This window comes from Aquarana catesbeiana, linkage group LG09, assembly GCF_042186555.1.
Source record: "Aquarana catesbeiana isolate 2022-GZ linkage group LG09, ASM4218655v1, whole genome shotgun sequence".
Classification (NCBI taxonomy): domain Eukaryota; kingdom Metazoa; phylum Chordata; class Amphibia; order Anura; family Ranidae; genus Aquarana; species Aquarana catesbeiana.
Genome location: NC_133332.1, coordinates 225896231 through 225921155, shown reverse-complemented (window position 1 = coordinate 225921155; position 24925 = coordinate 225896231). Strand labels below are relative to the sequence as shown.

Here is a 24925-nt window from a genome sequence, read left to right as displayed (position 1 = left end):
AATAGTTTTAAATATATTTTTTCTGTTCATTATGGTCAGGTCTACAAAACAGAGCATATAAAGGAGGATTGCAGTACTTCCCTTGTTTTTACAAAACTGGGACTGACGACGAGATTACAGCAAAGGGGAAATTCCCCTTAGGACAACCAACTGTGGAAAGCTTTGAGAAAGTAAACTTGCAAGCCCTATGTTAACAGTGACAGAGCAGAACCCTCTATGGATACCTGAAAATTTAAAGCATGTTAAAATTCTTACCTAAAGTGGTTGTAACCCTAAGGATAATTAAAAAATGCTCCAGTTTAAAGCATGATTAATACTACAGTGGTTTGGATCTGGTAAGAAGACATTTTTGCCTGACCTGTCTAAGCACTGGGTGTTCGCACTGAAGTTAAGGACTTTGCACAATATCATGATCTGGACTTTGGCGTTTCATATATTAGATAATTTATTTGATGAGGTAATATAGGTTTGATTTACATCCCCTCAGGGTCCCCCCAGTAACAAAAATGAGCTCCAGAAGACAGCAGCAGAGAAATGATGTTCTGGATAATGAGATCATCAGACTTGTTTAGCCCTGATCATCTGTGAATCCTCCGGAGTGGTGTTGGCAGCAGCTTGTGGCTTGGATGTTTCTTTCCTTGGAGGCTTATTATTGCTTAGCTCTGGTGAGTTTAACCCCCTGAGGGAAGTGTGTTCTCACAAGGTGGAATTGGACTGACCGGTGGAAGGTGCACACTGAGACTCTGTTTTAAGATCACCTATGAACACTTTCTGAACCACTTTTTAAACTCCTCACTAATCCTAAAGGACTTTCGTGTGAAGTTGGCCACATGCATGTGTATTTCAGCTCAACATTAGCGCTGTTTTTAGTGTGATATTATAGTCTAATTTATTGATTATTTTATACCACTATTTATTATATTCTATAGTTATCTATATTCTGTTGGAATATGGGAAAAGAACAATTCTTTTGTGCGGATTCAAAGAAACATATGCAAACAAAGTGTTTAGGGGGGAAAGCTTGGGAATTTAAGCTTGTAACTGTGAACTACTATTTTGCAGACCTATTTATCTGTTGCAATCTTCTCCTGTCAAACTTCCAGGAAGGCTTGCAAACTTTCCCCCCAGCCCAAAGGGTGGTGGCGTCCCTTGATTTTGAGGAAGGCTTCTCCATGGCTTTGGAGGACTTGGGAGTCAGGGCCCGGGCTAAGAGCTTGAGGCTGGCAAAAAGAATGCTCTTTGAAAGTAGAAAGAGCATCAGGTTTTGCATTGTAGGCTTCAACTTCTTTAAAGCAGTAACAAGGTACTCTTACCCACAGTTTGTTTGTGATTGTAATCATCCAATGCCAGACCAAAACATATGCTCCTTCTGAAAGGGTCAAGGTTAGACATGCTTTTTACAGGGTAACTCTGCTGACCAACATGTTAGCCATAAGATCCTGCACATGTGTACAAACAAGACCCCCAGTCAAAAAAGTTGCTGAATGCATTACTGAGGCACCTTGTTCCCCTCAGTATTCACACAACCAGGATGTCTCTCTCGTTATGCAACCTGAAGGCAAAACCTGAAGGCCAAACCTTCAGGTTTTGGCACACTCCTACAACCTGCACGGTTGCGCTGTGAAACATGACAACAGGTGCAAGGAGAGGAACCTCCGCCCGCGCGGAGTGCAGATGCTGGAACAAGTTACATATTCCACCCTTAAACAGGTGGAACATGTAACATGTTCCAAAGGTGAACTTATCCTTTAAATACTGGGATTTTGTCTGCTGGGACCTTCAGTGACTTGTTGAGATAGGAAATCCACTGAAGGCATACTCCATTTATGAATGAACTCACTTTCCATAGGGTATTGCTAAGCAAACCTTTTTGACAGAATGAACACCATGTCAAGGTAAGCCCAGTCCACATACAAAACATCCTTTAAATAAGAATGAACAAGAAAGGATTGAGGATGTTGTAGGGGAGGCCATGATCCAAATCCAGTAACCTTTGGAGTAGAGGACTTGGGAAACAGTAGCTTTAAATTGGTAAGGACCACTTCTGCAAGAAAACTCACAAAGGCCTTTTGGGTCTGAGATAGCCTGACCCTGGAATTCCTCCAAAGTAGATTCTTCAGATGAGGATTCTTCCATGTATGAAATTCTTCTGCCACAATATTTTCAGCCTCCACTGGTACCTCCTCCATAAGGAGGGAGAAAGTGAGAGGAGACACTTCCGCTTGCAATCAACCTCTTCAGGACATTAAATAGTTAAGGGTTTGTTCCGTGCCGATTGTTAATTATACTATGGAAAGAGCTGTTACCTCCACCATGACACCTACCTAGGTAGGGTCTGCGTGAAAAAAAGAATGTTCTAGTGGGTGTGACACTGCTGTTATAAGTGCGTTCTTATTTAAGTGCTATTGCTTCTATTTACATGATGTGCGATTGAAAAACCTATGTGACTTCTATGGGTGTGTATAAAATGAATTCCTTCCAAACAAAGTGATAAGTGCAGATGCTACTCAACAATCCTTAAAATAAACATATATAAATCATATATCAAGCATAAGAGCTGTGTATATGAAAACAATCCTTTCAATAAAGTGGCAGGTGCGATAACTAATCAACAATCTTCAAATATATAAACCATATATCATGGCTAACAGTTAAATCCAAAGTGCAATGAAGTGACAAATTGTGAAAAAGTCCTAAAGTTGATAAACAATCCGTCTGGAAATAAAGATCATCCTTCAAAAGCAAAGTGACAGGTGCCTTATTTTCTCAGTGCTTTCTAGAAAATATATATTAAGGTACAAATGCTTCACTCCCTGCGCGCCTATGTTAATGCACTCACCAGAGGGCTCTTGCCACTAGTTGGTATTGCACCTTCACAGCCACACACTGCTGTATATTGGAACACAGACCTCGCATGCTATTGTTCTTTATCGGCCCCTTCACCTCGATAGTACACAGTATATGCAAAGAGAAATAACACTCCGTAGTGCAATACCATTTTAACTCCTTTTATTTTATGAAAGACATATGGATATGCACTTACATTTTGTTTAAAATTGGTTAGCAGTAAGAAACGGTAAGTCCGTAATTCCCATGGGTTCCACGAACCAAACAGGAAATGACACAATGACGCCATGGCGGAGCCATAGCGCCACTTCCTGTTTGGTCAGTGGAACACATGGGAATTACGGACTTCCTGTTTCTTACTGCCAACCAATTTAAACAAAATGTAAGTGCATATCGATATGTCTATCATAAAATAAAAGGAGTTAAAATGGTATTGCACTACGGAGTGTTATTTCTCTTTGCATATACTGTCTACTATCGAGGTGAAGGGGCCGATAAAGAACAATAGCATGCGAGGTCTGTGTTCCAATATACAGCAGTGTGTGGCTGTGAAGGTGCAATACCAACTAGTGGGAAGAGCCCTCTGGTGAGTGCATTAACATAGGAGAGCAGGGAGTGAAGCACTTGCACCTTAATAGTTTCCAGAAAGCAAGGAGAAAATAAGGCACCAGTCACTTTGCTTTTGAAGGATTATTTATCAACTTTAGGACTTGAATACGATAATAGGACTTTTTCACAATTTGTCACTTTATTGCACCTTGGATTTAACTTTTATTCCTAATATATTTATTTGAAGATTGTTGATTATCACACCTGCCACTTTATTGAAAGGATTGTTTTCATACACACATCTCTTATGCTTGATATACGATTTATATATGTTTATTTTAAAGACTGTTGAGTAGCATCTGCACTTGTCACTTCATTTGGAAGGAATTATTTTATACACACCCATAGAGGTCACATAGGTTTTTCAATCGCACATCATGTAAATATAAGAAATAGCACATAAATTAGAAAGCGCTTATAACAGAACAGCGCCACACCCACTAGAACCTTGTTTATTTCTCTTCAGGACACGGCCAGCCAGTTTACAATAGGACTCTTGCCGTTAAAGAGCGGTCCAAGTAGGTCAAGAGGGTATTGCACAAAAATGCACCAGTGCGCTGGTTACCCTAGGAATCAGTCTGCTTTCTTTTCGCCAGTGCCCCACCTTCCATAGTAGGATAACTGATGTTGGGTTTCTGTTATATGGACTTGCTGCACCCTGTAGTCCGATTGTGCTGTTTCTCTGCCACCACATGTATATCAAGATGGTCGCTGCCATATGCAGAGCAAGATATCCTATATCTTGGGATGTACAACAAAGAAATTCAGACTGATGAAATGGTGAAAACTAAAATTTATAATGGTGGATGAAAAGCTAACCAGTATTCTTTTAGACAAACATGCTTCAGAGGGACTGATTTTGAACAAAGATCCTTTCATTTCTCCCTTTTACTCTTCTAACCCTAGCTGATCCTCTTAACCTCCACCTAATATTTTTTTAACAAAATGTGCATAATTGCAGAAGGCAATTATATCTATTTTCACATATCTAAAAGATACACATATATACAATATATTACTAACAGTTCTGCAGCTTTTTATAAATTAATGCAAAAATGTATATTTTATTTTGATTAACTCTTTTGATGGTTAGAGATAGCATTAGCACTGGTGCTAAAAATGTAAGTGTATGATTATTTTTATTATAACACAATTGAATTTGCCAACTAACCACTGGAGTGCTCTCATCAGCTGCCTCTACATCATCCGTCTCTACAATAAACTCTTCTGCTTTCACCGGGCAGTGAAGATCCTGTAACAGTTGCGAAGAAGCACATTATTAGCAAGAGAAGATTTAAAGCTGCACGTTCTGTACTAAATACATAAAAAAATACAGACTACCAGGGGCTGTTCTTGTATTTCCTGATCGACTATGTTACTCTCTTTGCACTCCTGTTTTATTTGTTTGGTCTCCACTTTGCCAATGATCCAGGCACCACCATCCTGCAACAAGAATATTTGTTAAGAAAACACTATCTAATCCCAACAGGGTGCAAACCTGGGGGTGTTTTGTGGCCATGTTACAGATGTGTATATTCACTACTGGTCTGCGACAAGGGAGCTACAAAAACTCTCTTCTTTGAAACCAGCCAATAAATGCCAACTGATGGACTTGCAGTTTATTAAAAAAAAAAAACACAAATACAAGATCTCGGAAATGAAAAATCAGATCTCGACACACTTAGCATGGTTCTGCAGACCTGCCAGATTTTCATCTTAAAGGGGTTGTAAAGGTACAAGGTTTTTTTATCTTAATGCATTCTATGCATTATGATAAAAAGCTTTCTGTGTGCAGTTGCCCACCTCACACTAACCTGAGGTCCCTCTCTGTCCACGAATGTCTCAGCTGTCTGAGATTCTCCCTCCTGGTTGCCTGAGACATAGCAGTGGCGCCATTGGCTGCTGTCAATCAAAGTCAGCTAGCCAATCAGGGGAGAGAGGGGGTGGGGCTCCGTGTCTGAATGGGCACAAGGAGCTGCGACTCGGCTCGAGTGCCCCCATAGCAAGTTGCTTGCTGTGGGGGCACTGAACAGAAGGTACGGGCCAGGAGCACAGAAGAGGGACCCAAGTAGAGGAGGATCGGGGCTGCTCTGTGAAAATCCACTGCTACAGAGCAGGCAAGTAAAACATGTTTGTAATTTTTATAGGAAAAAAAACGAGACTTTACAATCACTTTAAAGAGGACCTGAATTCTGAAAGCTGTGCTCAAAAAAGGCAGAGGACAAGTCACATGTTTTGCCTGTGGGCTTCCTACAACTGATGCTGTCCCTACTGCTGACTTACCATGCCTTGTTCTGCACTGTGTATTTGTGTAGGGGTGGCTATTTTGCTTGCACACGCCTTAATTTGCTTTATAATTATTTCCTCTGCCTACATTTCTAAACATCTTTAAACCTCCTGCACATTTTCTGCTTAAACTGATAAAAAGGGTCCGTTTGCAGTATAAACACTCTTTTGGGACCCTTCCAGCACAGTCTAGACAAACTAGTAAACAGTGAAGCTAGTTTCTGATGTCAGACAGCACAATTTTCTTGCACGGAAAATTATGGGAACCCTAGGGGTAAGGATAAGGCATGCCAAGTTTTCTCTAAGCTGAAAACCAAACATAGAGCATGGACTTGGGCTTTTCATCATTACTTTAAAATAGGAAAAAAAAAAAAGAAAAAACACAACAATCTCAATCTAAACTTCGCTTCAGCCTGCTTGATGAATCTCCACTCCAATTCAAACTCCCAAAATCAGTTATCAAGCTTACTTGTGCCTTTGAGAAATGCAGCGAGTATGCTTGGGAAAACCGTTCCTGCCCAGAAAGTAAGAAAATGATGATCCCAAAGAAAAAACAGAGCTCTGAAGATGACAGCAAGTAGGATATGCTCGCTGTGTAATTTTTCAGGCTTCATTTTCAGTTCTGCCCGACATGTACCTTTATCCGCTTCAATACTGGGCATTTTCACTCCCTTCCTGCATAGGCCAATTTTAAGAGCTGTCGCATTTTGAAATGCGTGGTCATGCAATGCTGTACCCAAACAAAATTTTTATAATTTATTTTACACAGATAGTGCTTTCTTTTAGTGGTATTTAATTATCACTGGGTTTTTTATCATTTGGTAAAAAAAAAAAAAAAAAAAGTGAAAAAAGACAGAAAATTCTGAATAAAAACGTTTCTCTTAGTTTCTGTTATAAAAGTTTGTAAATTAGTACATTTTCTCCTTCACTGATGTGCACTCATGAGGCTGCACTGAAAAGGCAGGACTGACGGGGATCACTGATGGGCACTGTTGGGGCTGCACTGAAAGGCAGAACTGACGGGGATCATTGATGGGCACTGTTGAGGCTGCACTGATAATGCACTGTGAGAAAATGCCACTGATTGGCTCTCCTCACCTCACACGCCGTCAGTATGAGGAGAGGAATGCCTATAACCAGCATTTCCTTGTTCATATGTGATCAGCTGGGATTGGACACAGCTGATCACAAGGGTAAAGAGCCTCGTTATTGGCTCTTTACCGAGATCGGTGATGCGGTGTGTCCCAGGGACACAGCGCTCCGCCGATTACCGCGCAAATGCGGCGAGAGTGGGACAACGTCATCTCAGAACAAGAGAGCCACCTTGCGCCCGTCGTTTTACCATATGACGGGCAATAGGTGGGTACATTTGTGTGATACTTACCTCGGTTGATGTGTATTTTCCATTTCTGTAATCCAGCCGTTCCAACTTAATAATTGGCAACCTGGGTGTGAGCATCAATTGCGGCTTTTGCTGCTAGAGAATGACAGCAAAATTATAAATTAATGTAAGGAAACAATGAGAAAGAACTGCAGAGCTCAGATCTTGCGAGCATTAAACTAACCAATGTCTCCATCTTCTCATCATCAGCCGCCAACTTCTCTCTCTGGAGTCGCTCGAGGATCACAGGATGATTGCTAGACTTGAGATTCACAGGGATATTTTTTTCCTATAACACAAATCATGGAGGGTTTAAGCAAACTGCAAGCAGAGCTTTTACACAGCCAAAACTTAAACATACAAAGAGGAAACCCCAAACCACAGCTGGCAAAAGAACTGAAAGCGTGTGGCATGGAATGGTCAGCCATGAGGAATGCTGGGAAGAATATCACATCCTAGCGATGGGATTAGTCCATGTCTTTAGCCAAAAAAAAATAATAAAAAGTACTGTATATCTTTACGTGCCATCTCTTGCTGTAATTACCAAGCTCCTTCAGTTGACCATAAGGCTGCCTATCCGATAGACTTGATAGGTAGGTAGCCAAACGTCACACTCATATGGCAGGCTAACACTGCTAATTGTAACACAGCAGCTTAGTTGTAGGCCTACAAAGGGAAGAGCTATTACTGAACTAAAGAAAATAAACTTTCCAACAGACTATCAAAAAATGATTTGTTTTTTTAGATGGGAACAGAAAACAAAAAAGTTTGTGGGTTGACATACACTGTAAGAGAAATGCATACAGGTACTATTTTGGACAATACATTGCATCACAACACACATTGCATTAAGATCTGTCTACTCTGCTACGCTATATATTGGGTGCTTGTTTTTAAATGCATATGTACTTCGGGGTGGAAGTATGACTGTATACACACACATACAGTGGATATAAAAAGTCTACACACCCGTTAAAATGTCAGGTTTCTGTGGTGTAAAAAAAATGAGACAAAGATAAATCATTTTATAACGCTTTCCACCTTTAGCCTAGGTTCACACTGACTGCGGAAATGAAATCGTGTGAGTTCAGCTGAACTCGCACAATTTCATTTCCGCATGTCAGTCCCGACTTCAGGGGCAATTTCACAGACATTTGTGTGGGTTTCTGCACAGATGTCAATGGAAATCGGCAAAAGCAGTAAAGGGACTACTTTTGGAAATCGGTGCGGCGGCGCACCATTTGGGACGCTCCAATTGCCACCGATTTGGCATGTCAAATCGCATGCCAAATCGCATCATTGTGAACCAGGGCTTAATGTGACCTATAAACTGTACAACTCAGTTGAACAAAAAACTGAAATCTTTTAGGTGGAGGGAAGCAAAACTAAAAAATGGTTGCATAAGTGTGCACACCCTTAAATTAATACTTTGTTAAAGCACCTTTTGATTTTATTACAGCGCTCAGTCTTTTTGGCTATGAGTCTATCAGCATGGCACATCTTGACTTGGCAATATTTGCTCACTCTTCTTTGCAAAAGCACTCCAAATCTGTCAGATTGCAAGGGCATCTCCTGTACACAGCCTCTTCAGATCACCCCACAGGTTTTCAATCTGATTCAGGTCTGGGCTCTGGCTGGGCCATTCCAAAACTTTAATCTTCTTCTGGTGAAGCCATTCCTTTGTTGATTTGAATGTATGCTTTGGGTCGTTGTCATGCTGAAAGATGAAGTTCCTCTTCATGTATAACTTTCTAGCAGAAGCCTGAAGGCTCTGTGCCAATATTGACTGGTATTTGGAACTGTTCATAATTCCCTCTACCATGACTAAGGTCCCTGTTCCAACTGTAAAAACAGCCCCAAACCATGATGCTGCCACCACCATGCTTCACGGTGGGTATGGTGTTCTTCTGGCGATGTGCAGTGTTGTTTTTGCGCCAGACATATCTTTTGGAATTATGGCCAAAAAAGTTCAACCTTGGTTTCATCAGACCATAACACATTTCACACATGCTTTTGAGAGACGTCAGATGTGTTTTTGCTAAATTTAGCTGGGCTTGGATGTTTTTTCTTCGTAAGAAAAGACTTCCGTCTTGCCACTCTACCCCATAGTACAGACATATGAAGAATACGGGAGATTTTTGTCACATGTACCACACAGCCAGTACTTGCTAGATATTCCTGCAGCTCCTTTAATGTTGCAGTAGACCTCTTGGCAGCCTCCCTGACCAGTTTTCTTCTTGTCTTCTTATCAATTTTGGAGGGACGTCCAGTTCTTGGTAATGTCACTGTTGTGCCATATTTTCTCCACATGATGATGAGTGTCTTCACTGTGTTCCATGGTATATCTAATGTCTTGGAAATTCTTTTGTACCTTTCTCCTGACTGATACCTTTTAACAATGACATCCCTCTGATGCTTTGGAAGTTCTCTGTGGATCATGGCTTTTGCTGTAGAATGCAACTAAGAAAATGTCAGTAAAGACCTACTAGAACAGCTGAACTTTATTTGGGGTTAATCAGAGGCACTTTATATGATGGCAGGTGTGTACTGACTTCTATTTACATGAGTTTGAATGTGATTTCTTAATTCTGAACACAGCTACATCCCGAGCTATAAGAGGGTGTGCACACTTATTCAACCACATTATTTTATTTTTACTTCTTCCTCTTAAAAGATTTCAGCTTGTTGTTCAATTGGGTTGTACAGCTTATAGGTCACATTATAGGTGGAAAAAGTTCTGAAATGATTTATCTTTGTCTCTTTTTTACATCACAAAAACCTGACATTTTAACAGGGTTGTGTAGATTTTTTATATCCACTGTGTATGTGTATATATAATCACACACATGTACGTGCGTGTATATACACACACACACAAACACTTTGTATATTTAGTTACCATGTGTTAAACTGAGTTAACTCACATGACCACAATTGCAAAGGCGTGAATCTAGCCTTACCACTACACTCAGTAGGCTTTTCACAAAATTTCTAAATGAACTTCAATTGCATAATTCTATAATTCTGTGCTATGCAACCTTCTCTCATGCTTAGGAAGGCGTTTCTTCTACATAGAACAGTGTGGTTTGTGTATCTGCAGGCTAATCCTGGTAAAGAGATTTAAAAACTCAATACATGTTAACACCAAAAAAATAAGCCAGTCAGCTAGGTGATGCTCTGGTCCACATACTCCCATAAAAACCTACCTTCCTGTCCTTAATGGCTGTCAACAGGGAGGTGTGAGGTGCAGTCTAGAGCAAAATCATGCCACCTTAGGTTTTATATTAAAGCGTTCTGGAGCTTTCACAAAGTAAGCTTGACTGGGTTTACTTTGCCAGTAAGAGGACGGCACAGGTTTCTCTATTAGGAACTTACTTGGAAACCTTAAAGTGGTTGCAAAGGTACAAACTTTTTAACCTTCATGCTATGGGGCGGGGTGATGCCGCAGATGTGTGTGAATAAACACAGAACCGCGGCTTGGGAGTGCGCCTGCTGGGTGCCCCCACAGCAAGCTGCTTGCTATCGGGACACCTGGCAGGACCCAGGTGCGCCGGCATGGGACCTGAGAAGAGCATGATTCGGGCTGCTCTGTGTAGTTTTTTTTTTGTTTTTTGTTTTTTTAAGTATAACATGTTAGGACAGCCTGGAGCAAAAACTAAAAACAATGATGGAATCTACAGCCACTTATCAGGCAGACTGTGCCCACTTACGAAATTTAAATGCAAATCAATTATGTTTGACTAGCATGCACCTTTAAAGGCAGACTCCTATTCAACCTTGAACACGCTTAAAAAAAATCTAACATTTAAAATCAATCAATGGTAAGAGACCTTGTGTGAGTATTAGTGCTGTTTGATTAGGCTGTTATTTAACACAATAATGTTTTCAAGCATGTTTCCAAATTCTGAGAAAACTTAATCTACGATGCAGCTGTGAACTAGCAGCATGAAGCAGCACTGTACACTACCATAATCTCAGTTAAGAGACCATACTGTCTACGGTAGATGCAGCTCTCAGATCAATGATCAAACAATCAGCATGGTTCCTGATCATGTGATCATCACGACGGCCAATCATGGTGATCTCAAGCAGGATGGAGGGTTTAATTACAAGCACACCTCTCTTGTAGATGGTACCGTGCCACACTATTTGCAAGAAAAAAAATAAAAATACAATGTACAATTAAAGAGTTTAAAAAAATAAATAAATAAAAACTTTTTTTTATCAAACTTATTTGAAAAAAAAAACAACAAAATGCACTTTTAAATTTTTGTTAGGCTTTGACAAAAAAAAAGCACATCTATTAAAAAGGGTACCAGATAAAAGCCTTATATTTTCTTAAAGAAAAAAAAAAGAAAAAAAAAAAAAAAAAAAAAAAAAGGTATACAGTACTGTTAAATTTGGTCTGGACATCTAGGCTTTAATGACCTCTGGTCACGAAAGGGTTAAGCAACAAAACCCACCGCGGCAAACCGCAGACACTGGCGCCAGCGACACTTCTGCCGCTTAAGGTTACGGCCACCGAATTTGGGCTTGTCCTGGCAGAAGTCACAATCGCCACAGTCCTGTTTCCTTTGGCAGGCCTCACACGTGCCACATTTTCGGTTCTTGCGACGACCTACCTTCTGCAGTAGAACATAGCAGGAGGGACAGTATTGATTAGGTGCTCTAAAGCTTTGTCAGGCAGTTATTAACATGGAACTTAATGCATAATGCTAAATGCGCAAAAAAGCAGGATGCCATCAAATCTGCAAGGTGAAATGGGTTTGGGGGAAGGAACAAACATGTAAAGTGGATTCCGGCAAGCAAGCTCTGCAAATAGGATTATATGCATGGAAAGTTTTGGCAAGCAGGGTAAAGTACAAGACAGGCTGTTAGAGATGGGGAAAGGGAAAAGGTGCAAGCAACCAAAATCAGCATCGAACTATTTACCCAAAACTGATACATGAAGTTTTAGTTAAAGGATAAGCTCACCTTTGGGAACAAGTTCCACTAGTTTTTAGGGTAGAACATGTAACATGTTCCCAATGCTGCAGCCACTGTGCAAACATTGATTCTTCCTGTCAGATTGTATCTACTTGCCCGTACGGGATGTAGATCTACAGGCTCCAAAAAATAGAAATAAAAGCACATTTTTTTACCTGCAAATGTACATTTATTATTTTTTTCTCAAAAGTGAACTTATCCTTTAAGTGGAACTGAGTTTAAGCCCAACTCCAGCTATTTGATACTGCATTTAGTCCTATACCTGGAGCTGTGCTTTAAATACTAGGCTAAAGAGCATCACTTTCAGCAAGCATTTAGAGAGCTATATTTTTCTCAATAGCCTCAAATTGAATCTGTTGCAGGATCACTTAAAAACCTGCACTGCCCCACCACTCCAGTCGCTCACTTTTTTTCAGTGCAGTGCAATCCACTGCCTCTCATCAAGTGGCTGGCAATAGAACTTTATGAGATATCTGTGTGACATTTCAATATTGTTAGTTTAAAAACATAAAAAAATAAAAAAAAGGAAACAGTGTGATCTGCTGAGCTCAGCGCATCAGGACTTTGGTGATCTCAGATGGATTCCACCGCAAACCAGCCCTGAGGAAACAGGCCCAACAAAAGTTGCTCAGAAAAAACAAAATTACTAACAGGTTCCTGCAGGGAATTTCTGAAGACCAATATACTAGCAAAAATAATTCTGCTTAAAGCATCTATGGCCAAAAGATAGTCCCAGGGAAATCTGCTAAACCTTTTACCTTGCTTAGGCATACTTCAACAGGTGCTTCCTTCCTTCCTTAACCACTTGCAGACCAGCTGCCGGAGTTTTACTGCGGCAGAATGGTACGGCTGGGCGACACGACATTATGCTACGTCGCTTCACCCTGTGACCACTAGCCCGCTGCTTGCCCCCTGAGCCGATGCGAGTGCCCGGCGGACGCGATGACCGCCGGGCTCCCGCACTCGCTCGTGACACACCGAGAGCCGGGATCTGTGTGTAAACACACAGTTTCCGGTTCTCTGAGAGGAGAAGAGACTGATCGTCTGAACAACAATCTGTCATCTCCCCTGGACAGTCCCATCACCCCTTCAGTTAGGACACAGTGATAGAACAATTAGCCCCTTGATCACCCCTAGTGTTAACCCCTTCCCTGCCAGTGACATTTTTACAGTAATCAGTGCATTTTTATAGCACTGATTTCTGTATAAATGCCAATAGTCCCAAAAACGTGTCAAAAAAGTGTCCTATGTGTCCACCATAATGTCGAAGTCCTGATAAAAATCGCAGATCGCCGCTATTACTAGAAAAAAAAAAAAAAAAAAAAAAAAAAAGCTATAAATCTATCCCCTATTTTGTAGACGCTATAACTTTTGTGCAAACCAATCAATGTATGCTTATTGCGATTTTTATTACCAAAAATATGTAGAATACATATCAGCCTAAACTGAGGAAAAAATTAGCTTTTTAAAAAAAAATAAATAAATAAAAAATGGGGATATTATAGCAAAGAGTACAAGATAGTGTTTTTTTCAAAACTGACGCTCTTTTTTTGTTTATAGCGCAAAAAATAAAAAACCGCAGAGATTATCAAACACCACCAAAAGAAAGCTCTATTTGTGGGAAAAAAAGAAGTCAATTTTGTTTGGATGCAGTGCCGCACGACCGCGCACTTGTCAGTTAAAGTGACGCTGTGCCAAATCGAAAAAAATAGCCTGGTCATTCAGCAGCCAAATCTTCCGGGGCTGAAGTGGTTAAAATGAAACTACACCCAAATCAGTCACATTCAAGGCCTGGCGTGAATAAGAATTGTCACAGTTGCTTGTGTCCTCATCTGAACTGTTTGAGCCACCAAATGGCTGGTGCCATAACTGACCATATGAGCAACATCATGGCAACTGCAGAACAAACAGACGAAGATGACAGCTTTCTTAGCTATAAGGCCTCATGCACACTGGACGTTAAAATAACATTCTAAAAATGCCAGTAACTTTGCAGTGAGTTTTTTAAGGTTTTTGCAATAGAGTTTTTTTTATCATTTCCCGCGTTTTTTTTTTTTTCAATGGATTAAAAACGTCCAAAAAGTGGTGAGCCATGTTTTTGAGTGTTTATCGGTGTTAATCAGCGTTTTTTACAGCTGCAAACAGCTAAAAAAGAAAAAAAAAAAACTCTCAGAACCCACTCGTTTTGGGGTTTTTTGAAGCCAAAAAACGCCCCAGCCAAAAACTGCTGGTAACAGCCTATGTGTGCATGGGCACATAGGATAACATGATGGGGAGTTTATTGACTGTAGAGAAAAACGTCTGAAGCCAAAAACAGCTGCTGTAAAAACGTCTAAAAAGTGTTTACTTCTGCTGTAAGATTCTTGTAGAAATTAATAGCTACTGCCATCCTGACTGCAGTTCCAAACCAAGCAAAGCTTTACACAAAGTCTTGTGTAATGTTCCCAATGCTATCAGCAGGATCTTTACACATGGCATGTCATCCACTGGATGCGTAAAACACCTATTTAGACAAGAGATTGCTGCATTTACCAAAAGGCATGCTCACTATTTAGTGACTATCTCCATAGGGAATGGTTGAGAAAACTTCCTTAGGTGGAACAATAATGTTGTCTCCATTCTACCCAGCAACAGTGCAAGTTAACAAAAATTAACAAAAAAAACAGATGATTGCAGCCAGCACTGACATGCATTCCTGCATCAACAAATATAATATTCCTATAAGAGTGCAGTGCAATTAAAATTCAAAAAAGAAGAAAAAAAAAAAAAAAACACTGAAGAATGATAGTCTGTCCGTTTTTTAAGTTTTTTTTTCTATTTTGAACTTTGATTGTGCTGGATTCTTTTACGAATATTGCTTTATCAGGGCACTTGCAACTCGCATATATCCCCTCCTTAGGAAAAGGGTGTAAAGGGAACACGTGGGAGTCTTACGGCAGCCACCATGATCCCTGCAGTCCATGCTGTGCGCATGTTTACACTGAACTCGCTGTTAGACGGGCAGGAGCCAGACAGCTCATGAGAGCCTATATGTTGAGCAGAAGTATGCCTGCACAGTAAAAGTGCATCACAGGTGGCCACAGAGAAAAGAAAATATACTATGAAAAGGTAGTTTCATAGTCACACAAGTACTAGAAAAAGCTACCCGGGTGCTCACCATTCCCTGCTGCAGGATCCACCTTTTAGAGTTTAAAGTGTTACGAAACCCAGGACCCTGCATTCACTATATCTGGTCTCCTACAGTACACAGAACATGGAAATGCAATTATTTTATTAAATGTGAACTGCTAAATACAAGTAAATAAAAGTATATAGCAGTCTTGTGACTTCTATCAGTGCCTGGTTAAAGCTTGTAGGAGTTTTTACACTGCACCGGCTGTCCAATCAGGATCCAGGACCCCGGACCCTCTCTGTCTGGACAGTTTTCATTGGCCCTGTGCTGATCACATGCACTCTCCCAAGAAAAACTTTCTAGCAATATACACACCAAACTGGGCATGTGCATCCTGACTGCATTTACTCCGTCATCCGGACCCGTTTTAGAGTCAGTGGAAGAAGAGGAGGCTCTGTGCATACAGGATCAAACAGCCTTTTTATACAATGCAGAGGATTACCCCTTAGGTTGCACAGATTTTACTGCTGTGGGTTTAGTAACACTAAGGATCCAACCTTCACCCATCACAGCGGGCAATGTCTCAGGGTGTCTATTCCCGTTTATTGGGTCCACTGCCTTGTGACCATCACCTAGTGGAAAGTAGATACTTACTGTATGAGAGGGGTTATAGAGGGAAGGCCTTGCTGTCTTTTTTTTGCCAGTGCTCAATCACCTGTATGTGGCAAATAACCCATCAAGTGAGGATTAAAAGAGAAGTGTGGGTTTTCAAAAGAACATTTATATTCAACTAGGTGGATGCAGCATTGGTCCAATGCGGTATCCATGTTCTGCCACTCCCAAGACAGAGAACTCAGTGATCAAAGGGCGCTAATCACTCGGTGCTTGGTCTTCAGTGAGCAGTCACTGCTGTGTGCTCTGCCCCTCCAGCACTTACTGGAGCGTCAAGCTGTGCAGGGAGCAGCTGGCTCCGGCTCCCAGTGGCGTGCTGATAGGCTGAGCCAGTTGCCAATTAGGCATCTGGGCGAATCCCAACATTGTCTGGATCCCTGCAGAGCCTGGACTGGCTCTGTGACAACCAACAGCAGACTTTAGTCTGGGTCACATGAGTGCAGAACTAAGAGCTTTGGCCATAGTTCTCATATAACCATTTGCCGACCGGCGCAGCTGCGCAAAACAATGGATGGGTACGTTGTTCCCCTTAAGACCCACAGCACGGCGGGGGTCCCGATGCATGTGGCAAACACACAAATCCCTGTTCTGTCAGGGGACAGGAGACATATCGTTTGTTCCTAGTAAGTAGGAACAGCGATATGTCTCCTCCCCCAGTGAGTCCTATCCCCACACAGTTAGAAACACTAGCTAGGGAACACATTTAACCCCTTGATCGCCCCCTAGTGTAAACCCCTTCCCTATCAGTGACATTTACGCAGTAATCAGTGCATTTTTATAGCTCTAATCGCTGTATAAATGTCAATGGTCCCAAAAAAGTGTCAAGTGTCCAATCTCTTCGCCGCAATGTCGCAGTACTGCTAAAAATTGAAGATCACTGCCATTACTAGTAAAAAATAAATAAAAATGCCATAAATCTTTCCCATAGTTTGTAGACTTTTGCGCAAACCAATCCATATACGCTTATTGCGATTCTTTTTACCAAAAATATATAGAATATACATTGCCCTAAAACTGATGAAGAAATTTGTTTTTTTAAAAACATTTTTGAGAATATTATAGCAAAAAGTAAGAAAATGTTTTTTTTCAAAATTGTTGCTCTTTTTTTGTTTACAACGCAAAAAATAAAAAAACGCAAAGGTCATCAAATAACACCAAAAGAAAGTTCCATTTGTGGGGAAAAAGGGACGCAAATTTAATTTGGGTACAGCGTCGCACGACCGCGCAATTGGCAGTTAAAGGGACGCAGTGCCAAATTGTAAAAAGTGCTCTGGTCAGGAAGGGAGAAGATCTTTCTGGGCTGAAGCAGTTAATCATGCGGCACTCTGTCCCATGATGTAAGAAAAATATTAGTAAGCTGCAATATTTAAAACTTTTGTTTTTGAGCTTCTAAAATTCTGCTAAAAGTTTATTTATGGGCATTAAAAAGCTTCTTTAAGCTTCCTAAATGCTTGCTGTATAGGATTTTCTTTAGTCTACTGTTTATAAGCTAATGCATTTCGCTTCCTTCCAGAAAATGTATTAGTATTTTTTCATGAACAAGTATTACTTGTCCATGAAAAGCATAGGTTAGCACAACAAGTGAGAATCGGAGGTGAATAAAAATGCAGACTTTAGAATGCTTGCAATCCAATACTTAGCAAGTGCCTAAAAAATGAAGACATTTAAAAGGAAGTTTTAACAAGGAAAGAACCCATCTAGCATGCAGGGGAGGACAGAAAGCATGCAAGTCAAGCACACAGAAAGGCTCTACAAGTGGAAATAGATTTTCTGTAAGCAAATGCAACTATGGCAACATACAGGGCAAGATTCTGAAGTTAACCAATAGAGTAAACATGGAAGCAGCAGAACATGGACAGAGAGGCTTTGTAATAGGGTAAGCATACTGGAAGCTCAGAAACTACGAGCTGAATGACATAACAAAGAGTAGGAAAGAGTAAAGTTATTACACAGCCCTACAAAAAGAATAGGATATCATTTTCTGTTACAGGATACAAACAACCCAAAAACTACAACTAGAATAACAAGCCAATGACAACATCAACAGGATAGGCCAGAGAACAGCCAAGGTCTCCAACAAGAGTCTGTCAAACATCACGCAACTGACCTTCGGTTTCTTCTTTTCAGTTTTTCCCTTCACCTTTTTATGATAGGCCTTTTTCTAAGAGTAGGAAAAGAGAAAAGGCAAAGATTGCACAAGCCACAGTGAAAGAGACACTGTCACCTTGCCCTTGTAGATCAGAAAGCCTTTGTAATGTCCCCCTGCCCCAGCTTACTCCCCTTAGCAGAGCTCCCTCACAGCTCCCCTAAGCACACTGACATGTGGTGAGAGGTCTTGTACTCCCACATAACCTGAAGCAATAAGTATTGTTGCTGGCAAGTGGGAGTAGGGCAAAATATAAGTGGTGCAGGTGGACCCTTTACAAAGGCGCAGTCTCTTAGCCCAAGATGACAGTACCTTTAAAGCATAACTCCACTTTTGGTGAGAAAAAAACATTCCCCTCTAGGTGATCTATGCACATAGCAAGGATTATACCAAACTTTGTTGCAGATTCCTACCTTTTGTTATTCTGACGAAATCCCTGTGTTTGTATCCATGTGGGAAAGTGAATTCAATGGGAGGGGTTTCATAATTCTTAATTAGCTGCAGCACCTGCAGGGCACTAATAAGGAAAGCTACTGAGCCTGCATCCCTTAGACGTGATTTCATATTAGGAGTATCTCGCTGAAATTACATTTTTGTTGCAAGGGATGCCTGAAATCTGACGTGTATCTTAGTGTAGACTTCTGGGAAAATAAGTGAGCCAATTACACAAACAGTAAATGATGTTTCTGGGGGGTGTTCTGTACATATTCTGTGTGCAGAACGCCTCCAGATAGCTATATTGTCTTGCATTTTTAGAAAATTACAGAGCTGCAGATTGAAAAGGAAAGGTAATTTTTAATACAATTTAATTACATTATGACTTGTGGCAATTGCATACGCTGTATTATTTTTTTCTTTATGTACAATTTTTTTCCCCCATGAAAGTGGAGTTACCCTTTAAGCTAGCTCGACATGGACTGAGAGATCCACAAATACACTACCCAAGCATGCAGTTTAGCAGAGAAACCGAGCGGGGCTATCCAACCCCAACCTTGAGGGCCACCATCCTTCCAACTGTAAAATGCACTTGTAATCAATAGCAATGAAATAAATGTAGTTTTCCATTTTCGTCTACAAGTGACCCCCACCAATCATCTATTTGCTAAATTCTCCAAACTTTCTGGAGAATTTAGGAGGAATAGTACTTTTTCTTTTAATGAACATTTCATATGTTAACATAAAAAATGATGTTTTTAAAGCTTAATAAGCCCACTGACTGAAAGCGGAACTTCACCCAAAAGGGCAAGTTCTGCTTGTTTGGAACCTCCCCCCACTCCACTGCAGCATTTGTCACTTTTTTGGGGGGAGCTGGTACTTGAATTTGACAGGTACCCACTCCTACTTCCGGTCAGTTGCGCCAAGGTGATCTAAACCGGAAGTTCATCCCCCCGACCCCCCTCCTTCTCCTGCAGTCCTCTGGGTCTCATCACAGGTCCCGGAAGACTAAAGGACCATTCACAAGGCGCAGCATGGCCTGCACATACGCAGTAGGAAACCAGCTGTGAAGCCGCATGGCTTCATTGCCCATTTCCCTTACTTGAGATGCCAGGACTTGCTCCCGAAGCCGATTGAAGAATCAGCTTGGGTCAGGACATAGTTGGATCCCTGGACAGGTAAGCGTTCTTACATTAAAAGTCAGCAGCTACAGTATATGTAGCACCTGACTTAGTTCTTTTGGGGGAGCCTAAAGCTCCTCTTTAATGGTTTCTCAAAACATGCCCATTTCAAGGCATGCCTGTGGCAAGAACCGTTACAGTTGCTATTGTGCTTATGTTAGTTTTCAATTGAACTTTCAAGTCTTCAAATGGCTGGTGTCATAGCTGATCTTGTGTACAGGCAACTGCAGAGCTAACTGAAGGCAAATACAGGAGTTTCCTCAGCTATAAAGGATAAGCTGGTTTGGGTCAATTTTTAAAGTTTCATACTAGAATCAAACATTTCACAGGGCTTCTTCCACTACCTCGCACTGGTGACTGGAGGTTGCTTTAAAGAGAACTTGTTCTATCCTGCAGGGGAAAAAACAGGTTCACTTTAAAGTCAAGTATTTACAGCAGTTATACAGCCACTGCCGAGGCTGCAACATCCCGAGGTGTAATGACTGGGTGAATCAACAACCCACAACAGTTCTGGTGGCTAGTGACTTAATGTGGATGTAAAACCACTCTCATCCTTTCTAAACTACTGCCAGAGTGGTTATATATAAGGATATACGTGCCTCCTTCATGTATCCTTACCTGTCTCACCTGTCTGTTATGAGACCTGAAAAACTGCAGATTCTGTGGGTGGGTCTGTTGTCTGGAGCTCGGTGGGTGGAGTCGTGATGTCAGTAGACTCCCCGCCCACCTCTTCACTCCCCTTGTCAACATGCATTTTGTCCTGTGTATTTCTTACACTGAACGTCTGCTGGTCTGGTGGATTATGCCCCATGATCAAGAACATCCAGTCAAAACCCAGAAAAAGTCACCACATGACTTCAGCATGCCCAATCATGCTGAGGTGTGGAGCAGCCAATCCTGGGAGAGCTGGAGAAGAAAGGAGGAGGGGATCTGAAGTTCACAGAAAGTCTCTCTCAGGCTCCTGTATGAGATATGTAAATCACCTGTCACTCACAGCAAGGGAATAGAACTGCCTCCCATTTCTCTGTGTGTCAGTTTTTATCTCACTGAAAAAAAGGTAAGGACTGCTCAGAGTTAAATTAACTCTTCGTGGCAAGACTGGGCACAGATGACATGAAATCCTATACTGTACAAAGTGCAAGCTTTAATCGGGTTTACATCCACTTGAAGAAACAATGCTGAATGATAAAAATGCTGTCCAAAAATATGCAAGTTCTAAAGTAAGCTGGCAACTACACTACCCATAACAGAGTAATTTAAATCGTCTCGCTTCAACAGTTTCTTTTACCAAGTGACAAGTCTAATATGATTACATAAAACAGCAGAGTGGTCTTCATACTGTTTATTTTTTTCCTTTGTAAGACTGTTTCAGATGGTAAGGAGCCAACACATTAGGTTAGATTTTTAAAACTGTACATACAACTATATAAATATATTTATGATAAAAAAAAAGAACATGGCAAAGCAACTTCTGTAGTACATAAGTCATAGATGATATGCATTTTATTAAATAAAGGCGCACCCAAAGCTGCATGACCTTTTATCCAAAAGATGATTTAGGAGCTATTACATATCTGGTGATCGCGTCCTCGCACCCACCATTCCCGGGAAGCAGATTTTAAAGGCCAAAATTGAAAGCTGCTGTTCACATTAAATTCATTGTGCTATGCTAAATACCACCTGAACCATTTGACTCATCTACTTTCAGCCCTGGACTCCTAGGGTGTATGGCATGCATCAGGAACATGCACAGAGCCAATTCTGACACCTTTGTACAAGAGAAGTTTGGCTTTGAAAAAAATAAATACAGCTCCTGTTTCACAAATGTTTTATATGGTTGAACTCAGGGGACTGACCAACTACTGAATGGGATTTAAACTTTTGAGATCAAAAGGAAAATCCCTTTCTGAAACATGGCGTTCATTAGACAAAATTAAGTCCAAAAACCTTGGGGGGGGCGTTTCCGGATGTAAAGGAGAGCGAACGTCTCGGTGACAGCTCCAGCTATCCTGCCAAAGAATTCTGCCGAATCCTCCTTCCCTCTGTGCTATCCTGCTAAGTAAGCTCTTGCCGCCAGGTCGGGGATCACCCCCCCGATCCATCTAAAGGATGCTCCACCAAAAAGCAGCCACCTCCTAAGTCTCAGAGCCCCGCTGTGGGGATACGTGCGGCGGTCATCTTGCCATTGTCTCCAGGAGCCAGGCGGGCAGTGGCAGTGAGGACAAATCTGCAGCTGCTGCTAGATAGGGATACTGACAGGGAGAAATCGCCACAGACTCTGCGGCTGCAGAGCATTCGGGGGGGGACGACGACACACGACTCCTCCACAACAGCCATCCTCGCCACCATAGAGGCCAGCAAGACCACCCTCATGGGCCGGATAGACTCACTGGCCATTGAGTGTGGTCTCATCAGGCAAGAACTGGACAAATTCAGGGGCCGGGTTTCTGCTGCAGAGTCTCGCATCTCTGAGATTGAAGAAGCCGAAACGTTCTTTAAGGATATCCTTAAAACTGACGCAAGTGTCCTCAGCATATATAGTGGAGTGTGCCCACAGAGTCCCGATGGGCGCCAGACTGCAGGGGTCACCACCTAGACTTTTTTTTAGTAAGCTTCCTCAATTATCAGGACCTCATCCTCGCTGAAGCAAGAAAACAACCTCAGCTCAGGTATGAAAATACCACTCTACACTTCTTTCCTGATTTTTCCCTTGAGCTCCAGAGACACCGCTATTCTTTTGTGGAGGTGAAAAAGCGGTTACATGAGAAGTGCTGGAATGCTATATCCTAGCAAGCTGCGTGTGGAGCATCGGGGATTTGTGAAATTCTTTGAATCTCCATCGGATGCCTCAGAGCGGTTGGATACCCTAGTCTGACACTGCTGTGTCCCTGCTCGGCCCAGGCCCTATACCTTCTTTGTTAGCTGGTTGGGGGGGGGAGTTGACTGACTCCTTGGAAGGCACTACAGGCCTGTCCGGCCTTTCTATACTCCCCATTGAGATCAATTTTCCTCTTTGCCTTTTTTTGCATACCCTTTTTGTTACTGCTTACATATTGATCCTGTCAGACCATTACGTGGGGTCTGGAGTTTTTTGGGAGTTCTTTTGTGGAATGAAACTTTGAAACTTGGAATTCCTCCCCCACCTTCCCTCTGTGGAGTGCATGCAGTAGTTTTGAAGTTTTTGGGATTTAAGTCCTCCAGCGTGTGTTTTTGTGCATCAAGTTCGTTATGCTGGCGAGACAGGGAAAGTCAATGACTCTGTTGGGTTTTTTATAAGCTGAAGTTAATTTTTGTGTTTTTCTGCATCTTTTTTTATATACTACATGACGGTAATGTATTTGTGCTTTTTACATTATTAAAGTTCTCCCTATGTACAGGGGAGAGGTTCTCTCAGGAATGCAGGTTTTTTTAACGGTTCTTTATGTTACTGGTGTACGTTTATGTTTCAGTATTGTAAATGGCAATGTATGGCTCTGGGCTTCCTTTCTGGTACTGGGCTCCCATCTAGTGGTTATTTTTGCGGTCATGACTTTGAGTATTGGTGTCCTTTCCTGGAATCTCAGGGGACTCAAGTCCAAATTTAAACGGGCTCTGGTGTTAAAGTATCTACAGTCCCATCGCCTTCAAATTGTATTTTTACAGGAGACCCACTTGATGGGAAATAAGATACTTGCTATACGCCATCCCTGGATCCAATGAGCCATACATGCCACATTCTCTTCTTACACAAGTCTCTTCCTTGCTCTATTGAAATAGCACTCACAGACCCTGGGGGTCGCTATGTGGTGGTGATTATTGCGATTTATTCACATTGCTTAGCGTTGGTAAATATCTACACTCCTCCTCCATTCTCCAGTGTCATTTTATATGAAATATTGGAAAATCTAGCACCTCATTCACCATTTAGGTTATTGATTGCGAGTGACTAATATCCTGTATTATCATCTTGATACTTCTAACCTGCAACGAGCACCCAATCATGACTTATTTCACTGGGCTGAGGTTGCTGGACTCACTGAAAATTGGAGGTGGAAACATCCTATGGAATGGTGTTACTCTTATTTGTCCTCAGTTTTCAGAATAGATATGGCCTTTGCCAATGAGGCCCTGTTACCCATGGTGTCTGAAGCTACATATCTTCCTAGGGGCGTATCAGACCATACCCCATTGCAGATTACCCTACAGATTGGAGGCCATTGGTCTAGGGGGTCCTGGTGATTATCTCCTGGCTGGGTGGGGGAGTCCAAGGTGGGGGAGCTTTTAAAACCACACCTAGAATCATTCTGGCAAATTAATGAAGGATCAGTTATGGGCCAGATAGAATGGGATGCTTTTTAGGCCACTACTGGGGGATGTACATATCGGCCATTAAAGCAAGGGCAGAACATAATCACATGATGGCAACCCTGCAAGACAGAGAACAGGAATGTGCGAAAGCGAATGCTGATACACCTTCCCCAGATACCTTGGCAAATTTACAAAATGCCTGGAGGGCAGTGCACCGCCATTATAAGGGCATTGCACATTGCGACAGAGTGCTGATCAGATTTTTGAGCAAAGGGACAAAAATGGTAAGTTGCTTGCATTATTGACAGCTGAGGCTAAACCCCTGACAGCGATCCCATGTATTTCCTCCCAATCCAAAGAGCTGTTCACCAACAGAGGATATCCTACAGACGTTTGTATTATAGGGATCTCTACTCACCCATAGCCCCTTACAACAATTTAGGATCCGATGGTTCTTTTAGACCCCTTAAAATCTACCTGTTGTGTCAGAGGAGATTAGATAGACTTTGGATGCCCCCTTTAAGGAGGAGGTGACAATTGCTATAGGTTATTTTCCTAATGGAAATGCACCAGGTCCAGATGGACTACCGATCGAGCGGTATAAACAATATGCCAAGGTTCTTTCACCGAGATTCCTTTGATTATAAAATGATTGTTTTAAGAATGGCTCCCTTCCTTCTTTTACGAGACACATATAGTGTTGCTGGCCAAACCTGATAAAGACCCCCTTCAGTGTTCATCCTACAGACCTATAGCCCTACTTAATATGAATTTCAAAATACTTACTAAATTGTTAGCCAACAGACTCATTCCTGTCCTAGAGCACTTGATCTCCCCTGACCAGATTGGCTTCATGTCAAAAAAAGCCACTGACATTAACCTGCACAGGACCGGATATTTCCAGTGGAGGTGTTCTAGTCTTTTTGGACCTTGAAAAAGGCTTTATTCGGTAGACTGCAATACATGACCCGATTGTTGGAAGC

At 41.6% G+C, this 24925-nt stretch overlaps 1 protein-coding gene across 7 annotated transcripts in view; it reads right to left on the bottom strand.

Annotated features, from left to right (window-relative positions):
* LOC141108339 (methyl-CpG-binding domain protein 1-like) overlaps window positions 1-24925 on the bottom strand; it is a 70060-nt gene that overhangs the window by 7892 nt on the left and 37243 nt on the right. For 3 of the 7 annotated variants that reach the window (XM_073599864.1, XM_073599866.1, XM_073599862.1), the window contains 6 exons: window positions 18001-18054; window positions 11587-11748; window positions 7308-7412; window positions 7127-7219; window positions 4795-4899; window positions 4628-4708 (listed from right to left, as the gene is read on the bottom strand). In XM_073599864.1, the coding sequence (XP_073455965.1) occupies window positions 4628-4708; window positions 4795-4899; window positions 7127-7219; window positions 7308-7412; window positions 11587-11748; window positions 18001-18054 (600 nt within the window). The remainder of the gene's footprint in view (window positions 1-4627; window positions 4709-4794; window positions 4900-7126; window positions 7220-7307; window positions 7413-11586; window positions 11749-18000; window positions 18055-24925) is intronic. The other 4 variants (XM_073599863.1, XM_073599865.1, XM_073599867.1 and 1 more) reach the window with 4 other exon arrangements.